The sequence below is a fragment of the Pogona vitticeps genome, chromosome 2, assembly GCF_051106095.1.
Source record: "Pogona vitticeps strain Pit_001003342236 chromosome 2, PviZW2.1, whole genome shotgun sequence".
Lineage (NCBI taxonomy): Eukaryota > Metazoa > Chordata > Lepidosauria > Squamata > Agamidae > Pogona > Pogona vitticeps.
The window spans coordinates 174,830,561-174,841,287 of record NC_135784.1 but is presented as its reverse complement, the minus strand read 5'-3'; the positions used below and the strand labels follow the sequence as shown (position 1 = coordinate 174,841,287).

Below are 10,727 nucleotides of genomic sequence, written 5' to 3'. Positions count from 1 at the left end.
TTAATATTCACAGGTGTGCACAACAGTTCCTAAGCAAAATATTACTGATTTGTTTACAATTGTGCACATATGTAGTATCAGGCAGCATTTCAGAGGTGTGAAAAAAAAAGGGCAAATGCCTGTCTTTTAAAGATACTCCTTTCCATCCACTTTTTTTATAATGAAGCACTTGAGGAATACATACTTATTCTTCATTAAATTACCCTTTTAATTAAATTACCCTTGTTTACTTGCTTTAAAAAGACTTTTAATTATCAGCTGACGTCTAACAAGGGTATCCAGGCATTGTTGTTTCTACTCAGGGCTTGGAAATAATTTGTTTTGAAACCGTTTTTAACAACAATATGCAAAAAGGTAATATTTTAAATAACAACCTTAATGGAAAAACTCTTAATTGTTTTTCATAATTTAACTTTTACTATGAAGGGTTAGTTGACAATTAAGTACATTTTAAAACTCCGCTAACAAACTGAATATTCATTTAATTAGCATAGAGCACTAGCATAGAAGGCTAATATTTCCATGCTCTGTTCCCACCAGGATTATCTAGTAAACAGCTGCCTGGAATGGAGTCTAGTTTCTGTATCTCTTGTGCTGGACATATGGGGCGAGATGAGGTTTCTGTTGATCTTTCTTTTCCAAAACCTAATTAAGTTGCCCAAAGGGCAAGCTGGCTGGCAGCTAAGCAGCAGCTGCAGCAGCAACCTGCTCATGGAAGCCTCATGTGAACCTGGGAATGAAAACACCATCATTCTCATGTGGTTTCCTGGGGCAACTGTAGAGCAAGAGAGAGGTTTGCTGCTGCAGCTGTTCTGTGCCATCAAAGTAGAACTGATTCATAGCGGCTCTTAAGAGAGGTTTCAAAGTAAGTGAGATATTTCAGGAATGGTTTAACCAATTGCACTCCCCTATTCAGTTTCCATGGCCAAGTGGGGATTTGAACCCAGGGCTCCAGTGGTAAGTCTCTCCACTGCACCCCACTGTGCACCTGCTATGTAACCCCAAAATGATACTGAACAGGAGTCGACCTGAATAACATATTGGTTAGCCGCCTGTAAAATTTAAAATCTAGTGTTTTTTTAAATGCATTTTTTAGAAAAAATGATGCAGACTGGGGCATCTCTTTTTTTCAGTGATCTATAGTTTCTCTGATTACATTCCAAATTATGAAGCAATGGCTCAAATCCCACCACTAATTTGAAGTGGGGTGGACTAGTTCAGTCACTGGCATTTACATAACTTCTGACTTGCCATTCAGCAGTTGATTCGGAGAGTCTACAGAACAAGATCTAGGCCACGGATTTCTAAATTCAGATTCATACACGTTTTAGTTGTGCTGTTACACATATTCACATGTAATTTTTTTCTCACTGACAGGCTAACATATTGGACAAATACTATTGAGGTTTTATGCCCACAACATAAAGCAACTGGAGTAAATCTGGTGGTACAATTACTCCTAGTTAAGAAATCAGGGTAAGCGTTTGCTGTTCCGTGCTGAATCTCATGATTTGGCATACAATTGCCGGCACTAACATGTTAACTGGTACCAATTCACCAACAAGATTGGTGCCCATTGCATTATGCCAATGGGCACCAATGGGCATAACTAGTTGGATTTTGGCTAGAATGGTCTGTTTTGTTCGTTACTTCTGTGTGTGAAATAGCTTCACATAAGAATACAGTCCAGCTCTGTGTGCGTGTGTGAACGAAGTGAGTACACCCCCTCACATGTCATAAATATCTTAGTATATCTTTTCAAATGACAACACTAAAGAAATGACACTTGGCTACAATGTAAAGCAGTGAGTATGCAGCTTGTATAACAGTGTAAATGTGCTGTCCTCTCAAAATAATGCAACACACATCCATTAATGTCCAAACCGCTGTATAACTGCTTTACATTGTAGCCAAGTGTCACTTCTTCTGTGTTATCACATGAAAAGATATACTAAAATATTTAATGAAATGTGAGGGGGTGTACTCACATCTGATATACCGTATATATAGGAACCAGTTTGCCCACCTACAGCTCCATTCAAGTATATTCTACCATGTTGCTATGGTTACCTTTGCCCAGATATCTCCTTACTCACCCATTGCACTGGCAGAGGTCCCTACAGCATTTGGGCTATCCCTGGGACTGGTGCTGTTCACATCTTCATATGCTTGCGTAGAGGCAATCCGTGGCTGCATAGAGGCAATCCGTGGCGATGATGGAGCTGTTCAGAAACAAAGGAAGGATTAACTTGCCAGTCCACCACAGAAAAGCCAGGGAGCAAGTATTCCCATAAGCCCGGGACATCAGAAAGGGCTAACCTTCCCAAACCTGGTGACCTTTTGTAAAAACCCATTTGAAAATAGGTGCCAACTGGACCTTGTTCATTTAAAGCCAGGCTGTGCTATCTATAGACCTCTAGATGTGGTTGTGCTCTCTTAATACCTATTCTCCCTGCATCACTGACAGGAGTCATTAACAAAATCAGGGGGGCTGTGTTGGAAGGGGGGGAGCACATCCTACATCTCCCAAGGACATTGTCTGCTTATTTTAATTTTGATAGTTCTAGATTGCCTCTGACATGGGACGTGGTGGCGCTGAGAGTTAAACTGCAGAAGCCTTTGTGCTGCAGGGTCAGAAGACCAGCGGTTGTAAGATCGAATCCATGCAACGGAGTGAGCTCCCGTCGCTAGTTCCAGCTCTTGCCAACCTAGCAGTTTGAAAGCATGTAAAATGCAAGTAGATAAATAGGTACCACCATGGTGGGAAGATAATGGCGTTCTGTGTCTAGTTGCGCTGGCCACATGACCATGGAAACTGTCTTTGGACAAATGCTGGCTCTATGGCTTGGAAACGGGGTTGAGCACCGCCCCCTAGAGTTGGACATGGCTGGACTAAATGTGAAGGGAAACCTTTACCTAGACTGCCTCTGAATTTAAAATCTCCAGAGTGGATTACAAAACCTATTCCTCTTCCTTACAAAAACAACAAAAATAAACCACGATAGGAAGTTAATACAGTATTAGAAACAAACTAAGAGATCAAAACTGAAATTCTTATCAACAGTAATTCACTTATATAAAACTGATTCAAGTACCAATCCTAAATGAAACTTGTGGGTTTAACAAAGCCACTGCCAACACACTCTCTCTCTCTCTCTCTCTCTCTCTCTCTCTCTCTCTCTCTCTCTCTCTAATTCTGGTAATGAAGGAGAAGGAGTTGTGATGAGGGTTTTCTTGCTGGGAGAATCTGCAGTTGGCAAACCAGCCCAACCTGCTCAAGTCTCTTCTTGAACACCACCTGAGTATTCAGATGCAGCACTAGATCAAATAATAGCTGTAATCTGTGGTCTCGTATCTTCAGTGGTTGCATAATCACCACCTCCTGACCACCAGTACACCATGGCTGTGGAACATGTGGCTTTGTAAGATGATGCTGGACTACAACTCGCATTCTCCCTTACTCATGACTAAGGTGCTTCTCCTGCAGACAGAACACCTACTGCCTAATTGGCTGCAATCCTAGTTCACAATGCCTGTCTTATCTGGACTGGGAGTTGTAGTATCACTGCCTTTTAGGGTTTATAGAGGACACCTCCCAAAGAACTGTGACTCCCAGGAAGCACCATAGCAGCTTCCCTTTTTAAGGTATAGGCTTAACCCTGGAACACGGAAATGAAAGGTCCTATATAAAATGAGCTCCTTTGCCTCCTCACCTTTCTTCCCAGAAGATGAAGTAAAAGCCTGGAGAGTGGAAGAAAATGATTTTTTTTTAAAAAAAGGAAAATCAGTTTTACATATTTCTCAGTAACTTAAACATGCTGTATCTCACCACCTTCCTTGACTGGTCCCACTGACCCATTTTTGTGATCTTTTTAACCCCATTACTAAACTGCAGTGATTTAGCAGCAAAATAAACCATATTTAAACAAACCAATAGAGAAAGCCATGTTGCCCTTTACATAATACAAATGTAGAAAAGGTGATACCTTTATTTAGACTACTAAAAATCAAACATTCAGCGCGGGCTTCAGAATTTACATAGCAGGAGTCTGCCAGGGATACTTCTTCAGGTGAGATCAGAGCAAATTTCATCCAGGATGTGTGTTTTGTGTTTAAATGCCTCACCCCTGGTACCATGTTATTGGAATTTTCCACTCAGCCTCCAGGATAGACAGTAGTCCCTGAATGCACCCTTTCCCCACACTCACACTGCCTGTTGTGAAAATTAAGTCTCTTTTCTGACTGTGGTGTGGAGGAAGGCCACACAACCTAGCCATCCCCATCCTGAAGATGGGATATAGTTTGGTTAATTCACCAGATAGTAAAAATCCAATCAAAGCAGAATTAATTACAAATTATTACATTACCTGGTGAGTTTTGCAAACAAGTGATTCTCAGTTTAAACAAGGTACACAAGGGACCAGCAACTTCCTGTTTTAGATGAGAATAGCAGTGCCTGCAGCCTCCCACAGTTCTCTGTATACCTTGTTTCAGCAAGAAAAGGCAATTACACAATCCCTATAAACTATGCATGCCAAGTGCATTTCAATCACTTCTCCTCTGTGGACTTGTAACACAAGTTCTAATGGTTAATGAATGTACCTTACTCTCGCAGTGATGGAGGAAGAAGAGGCATGGAGGTTCGGATGACTGGAGACCTCATTCATCAGGTCAGCTGCACTTTTTTAATGAGGCCTCCTAAGAATCTCAGCACTTTTTCCATAAAGGCTAGAAATCTAGTTTCATTTTGTTTTTCCAAAGTGAAAGCTTGGGGGTTTTTTTGGGGGGGGGTAGCTGAACCGCGTGCATCTAGGGCCACCTTTTGTTGCTTTTTCTGTTTCACTCACAGTCTTATGCTAGCTGCACACCTTCTATCATCATTTTCACTGGGGAAGAGTTGGGTTAACCTTTGTGGCTTTGGTCCAATCATGATATACCCAGAAACAGACTGGAGTGGGGCTTGAGCTTTGTGCAGTGTTCTTAGGACCCAAGCTTTCATTCATTCTTTGGAGGTGATCCTGCCCCATCTACCATTGTGTTATTAACACATAACAGTATTCGTCAACATATATTGTTGGGTTTAATCTGTCCAGTAAGTACTGGGTGCTTCCCATTCTACAGATAAGAAAAGTAAAGCTAATGTGGCTTACATAAAAGCTTAACCATGCTTGTTTTGTAGAAGTGGGACCTTGAACCCAAGTTGTCTAGAACCAAAAGCACACTTCTACTGGACCACAATGGCTAATTCCAACAACCAATCTCAACAGGAGGGATGTGGAACACATAGTCCTGAAGGGGTTGCTGGACTCAACTCCCATCATCCTTCATCTTTGCTTGCAATCAGCCTGCCATTTTGTTAGGGGGAGTTCCATGGTTCCCTGTGATATAGGAAGATCCAGGGGATGAAAACACATCACAAGCTACTTACTGGGGCCATCAGGTTCCTTAGGAGGTTTTTCCCCAGTCCATTATTATGAGATGGAGAGGAGGTGGCTGGGGAACTGGAATCACCTGGAGAGAAAAGAAATGGAGGGGCTATAAATCAAGACCAACATCGTGCCAATGTATTCCAGACTGGGCCCTTTACACATCCTTTAGCCCCCCCGCATCACATCTTCTGCCATGCTTTACCCACAATGGGTCAGAAGAGGCCTGGGTATATGATATCAACAATATATCAGGATATGCTATTTGAAGTATTTGGGTTTTTTTATAATAGATGTTTTCATAGAATCATAGATCCCAGAATACTGGAGTTGAAAGGGGCCAGTAAACCCACTGAGTCCAATGCCCTGTTTAATGCAGAAATTCAAATCACAGTATATCCAACAGATGGTTGTCTAATTTTCTCTTGAACTGCCTCCATTATTGGAGCATTCACCCCCTCCCGAAGTCATTGGTTCCACTCTTGTAATGCAGTAACAATCAGGAATTTTTTTCCTAATATTTAACAAAAATCTGGCTTCCTGTAACTCAGCCCATTATGATGTCTCCTGCACTTTGGGATCCTGTCCCCCCAATAGGATAATCTTTCAAGTGTTTGAGAAGTGCTATCAAATCTCCCCCCAGTCTCCTTTTCTCAAGGCTAAACTTGCCTAGTATTTTCAATCTTTCCTCATTGGGCTTGTTTTCCAGTCTCTCAAATCAACTTTGTTGCTTTCTGCTGAGCTTGCCTCAGTTTGTTTGCATCCTTCTTGAAGTGGGGATGTCCAGACCTGGGCACGGTACTCCATATGAGGTCTAACTGGTGCTGAATAGAAGGGAACTAGTACCTTACGCTATTTCAAGACTATACTTCTGTCAGTGCATCCTAAAATAGCCTTTGCCTTCTTTTTGCAGCCACATCACTCAGCTTGTGATCTACAACAATTCCAAGATCCTTCTCACTCGTAGTACTACTGAGCCAAGTATCCTCCATTTTGTATCTGTGTTTGTCTCCCCACCCCAGGTGTAGAACTTTGCACCTAAAATTCATTATTTCTTATTTCTTTTTTTTTCAGAACAGATGACTGGGTCCAACATGTGTTGACAATCCTTCTAACAAATATTAGATTCCCATAGGAATTCCCAGAAAAAAAATCTCTCCAATCAGAAAATTTCAGTTCTGATATTTGACAATTGTTATCATGAAGACTAGAACCTCATTTATCTGCATTCAAATTCATATTTTGTCATCTTATCTGTATAGAATTAGCTTAGCATAAGAAGAAAGTGTGCTATGATCTGGGACAGTTTTTCTTTAAAGGTGTTTTCAACCATTAAATGGACTAACACCACATGCATTTTTTTTTACACAAAAGAAAGTGTAACTGAGTCCAGTAAGGCCTACTGTTGAGTAAATGCATGTAGGATTGCAGTGGAGGTGGCAGTCCTTAAACTGATAATGGTTGAAATGATGTGATCATGACTTACCTTACAGGACTAGTGTAAGGATTCCCGAGACAATATACATGAAGAGTGTTGGACGATTAAACTAAAGTTGCATTTATACATACACAGATGCATACATACGAAGTCTTATAGAACTCCTGTATGAATACTAACCATAGTTATTGTAGATCTTTTGCTGCTTAAACAAACACAGAGCTATTCTCATACATCACCTGGAGGAGGTGGGTTGATGACAGCATACTCGCAGGCAACAGTAGAAGGGGGCCGTCGTATGGGACTCCCAGGGAGTGATTGGCTGGTTGGGAGTCCCACAAAGGCATTGGGATCAATTATTTGAGCACCAGCCTCGTTGCTATGCCGCGGCTTCACAGTAGTATAATGGAGTCCATCCAGCTTGGTCTCATTTTGAGGAGACGTAGAAGAAGGTCCCCCTCCACTTCGCCGGAGTTTGTTCACAACGGCATAAGTATCACTCATGTCCTTGCCTAGCTTTGGTGGCAGTTCTGGAAGGGCTGTGAGAGTCGGGTCAGCTGGCACGGAGATGCTCCTAGACCACAGAACACAGAGAGGCCTCACAATGGAAGGGCTAAAGAGCACATGGGCACCACCTGTCTATTTACGGCTTAAATCTCAGCTTTGTGATACCTGCCCCAAAATTAAAACAAAGACATGCTGCACTGTTCATTTTCTGGAGTGAGTTATGTTAGTTCTCCTCCACCCCGACCCCAACAAGGACAGAACATCTAGAAGTACTTTAAGAAATCTTCTTGCTCTTACTGTACTGCACAGCAATAGTTCATGCTGTGTACCCATGGAAATTATTTCCTCTTTATGCCTTTCTGGAATTTCTAAGCTTGAGCTCTACCGTTCATAAGAGTCACAAAGCCACTTTGTGTTCCGGCCACAAAGACACCTTTCTATATTCAACTGCAGCTCCTTCTCTTTCTATAATTTTCAGTATTTATTTCTTTAAAATAGCTTTACCCTGATCTGTCTCCTTAAAAAATAATTCAAGGCAACTTACATTATTAAAACCACACCATTAAGAGCTAAAACAGCAACATTTTCAAATATTAAAACTGAATAAAATGTTGCATTAAAAATTTAAGATAAAAGCATTGCTCAAACAGATTTAGAAGCAACAAAATACAAACCATCCCATTAAAAAACTTCTCCCAGCCCATCAGTTATTCAGGGAAAGCTTACCTGAAGAGAAAGGTCTTTACCTGCTTGTGGAAGGACAGCAAAGATGGGGCCAGCCTGGCCTCCCATGGGAGGGGGTTCCAGAGTATGGGAGCAGCGAGAGAGATGGCCCTCTCTTGAGTCCCCACCAAATACACCTGTCTTTATCATCACTATCTCCCCTTCCTCACAGAATAGACCCAATAGCTTTTGGATGCAAAGCTCCACATGTGCATTCAGAGCATAAAACAACAGAATTAATAAACAATCATGAATGAACAATCATTACCATAATATATAGCACTGCGTGCACACAAACACACCAAGTCCCAAGTTTCTACCAGCTGGGCTTTCCCAGGAAGGTGTCACTACTGAAAAGACTCTGCTGTCACAGGGAATGGTAAAAACAATGGTTTCTTAATCCCCACCACCAACTCCGTCCCCAAAGTTTCCTTACCGGAGAATGGAACTTCGTTTGAGGAGGGATGAGACAGGGCGCCGGAGGGACAGGGCGTCGTCATAGAGAGGAAGATGGTTCTGTGCAATATGGAAGAGAAAGGAAGTGAGGGAGGGTGTAAGGCAGACCAGCTGTTTGAATTTCCTGCCGCAGAAAGTTTCCCATAAGCAACGGTATGTATTAACCTTGTGTGCTGAGGAGAGGAAAAAAGAATTAGAACATGTCAGTTCATTTTGAAGACTGCACTGCTGTCTCTCATTGCCCTTGTAAAAACAAACAAAAGCCTTATTCCACGCAGGTGTTCTTGAACTGACGTGGAGTCTAGGCTAGGATTCACCACAATGTTTGTGCCTGAAACAGTGTCATGTCTGATAAACTACAACGCAGGAGGCTTTCCCTTCCTCTTCTGCCACAGTCCTCTCGCTTCAAATAGCTGCACATTTCCTATTAAATGATGAAATACTCCTGCATGCAGAGGCTCTCCCATACTTCTCTGCAAATCAAAAACTAGTCCGATTCAATTTCCACTTGCTCACATCGCCTGCTGGTTTTCTTTCTACTGACCTACCATTTAAGAAGGGAACCACCGTCCAAGAGTGGGTGGGTGCGGCCCCAGCCTGGACATCTGGAGATGCCTCACCCCTGATCGATTCATAGCTATGGAGCGGCATTCAACCCCAGGAGCCCTCACCTGCCTCTCACAAAAAGAGCCATTGCAACTGGTGCTTGTGAGAGCCACACCCAAGAGACTGTGTGGTTTCATGGAGGATTCAGCTGGTGTTTATGATCTGTAGTTTAGGTCCCGCTCTGTGTTGGTTTGATGAGGAAACATCTGTGGCTAGGAGCAAGGTGGAGCTCAAGATACATTTTTCTACTGGCACCCTTAGCTATGGCGAAGGCACGTCCTTTTGCTTAGGAGAGTACAGAATTGTATACTTGGAAAAGGGTTGCCCAAGTCCTCCTTTAAAATCTGAGCTCTGGAGCAGGACACGCAGCACAAGCTTGTGAAACCTTTGCCAGGGTCCTCTTGTGAAAATGTTTTAATTTCTGGTTTGACTTTTCTTAAAAAAAACTGAACTGCTTTTGATCCCCTGCAAACAAATAGCAGAACATTTATCACCTGTTGTCTTTTAATAGCCCTGTTCCACCTGGGTTTTGTTAATTTACATCTTTTCAATCATCATCTACACTCACTGAAATGAAAACCTCATGAGAACATTACTATCAAGGTTGCCAACACTCTCAACTAATGGTTTTTGCTCTCTCCAATTTGTGTGAATAATAATTTAAATTTGTAATGACTTGATTCTCTTGTATAGGTGCTCATCGGTGGATAAAATCTAACGGGGGGGGGAGGGAAACTGGTACAGTAACTAAAATAACAATGAGCAACAGCCACTTCCCAGATGAATAGAAATATTGGCTCTTTTCCTATTTTATATTAATATCCAGTTGTCTAGCGGGAGGATTTGGTTTTGCAATGCCAATAAGCCCTCTGGCAAACTCAGGCTTTAAATTTGCAATACAAATCAACGGAAGCAAAAAGCAGTCCTTTGTCTCTGCAGAAAACAAGCTGAAGCAACCTAATGCAACACCATGAGCCTCTACTCTATTTCAAATTCAGACATGGTGGATCAAGGATATAATAAGTATGGATTGTATATGTATCTCTTGCTGCCTGGGACGAAACAGCAAGCGATACATACACAATCCACACACCCATCTAGGCCAAAGTGAACAGGACCCAAGCCAGAAAATGTATTTTGGGCATCTGAAGTACAAATCCCACACACGACTCTCCACACCCCTGGCAGAACAAACAAAACAGATCCAAAAACAACAAACAAAACATCCCTACAATGTGGAAAATAAGCGTTTGCTGCCCTTTCAGGACACTGCAAACAGGTTACATAGCTTGGCCGCCTAGAGTGGTCACAAGACCAGATAGGCGGGATATAAATGAAATAAATAAAATAAAATAAATGCTCTAATTTTAATGTCAGCCACGTAGTCTGTTGGCACATGTTATCACATGTTTCTGCCCTACAACAACCCTACGCAGGAGTGATCTCCAAAATGTCCTTTCCTCCACAGCCCTGCTCAGCACTTGTAAACTCAGGCCCGTGGCTTCTTTTTGTGCATCAAGCCACCTCACATTTGGTCTTCCTCTTTTCCTGCTGCCTTTCCACTTTTCCAA

General features: G+C 42.1%; 1 protein-coding gene across 2 annotated transcripts in view; it reads right to left on the bottom strand.

Annotated features, from left to right (window-relative positions):
• Positions 1-10,727, bottom strand: part of PTPN18 (protein tyrosine phosphatase non-receptor type 18) — a 39,030-nt gene that overhangs the window by 2,585 nt on the left and 25,718 nt on the right. For both annotated transcript variants that reach the window (XR_012084071.2, XM_072991301.2), the window contains exons 12-16: positions 8,531-8,610; positions 7,104-7,438; positions 5,429-5,511; positions 3,714-3,741; positions 2,097-2,222 (exon numbers count right to left, since the gene is read on the bottom strand). Coding sequence is in view for 1 of the 2 variants with exons in the window: in XM_072991301.2 (XP_072847402.2) it covers positions 2,097-2,222; positions 3,714-3,741; positions 5,429-5,511; positions 7,104-7,438; positions 8,531-8,610 (652 nt within the window). In the remaining variant the exon portion in view is untranslated. The remainder of the gene's footprint in view (positions 1-2,096; positions 2,223-3,713; positions 3,742-5,428; positions 5,512-7,103; positions 7,439-8,530; positions 8,611-10,727) is intronic.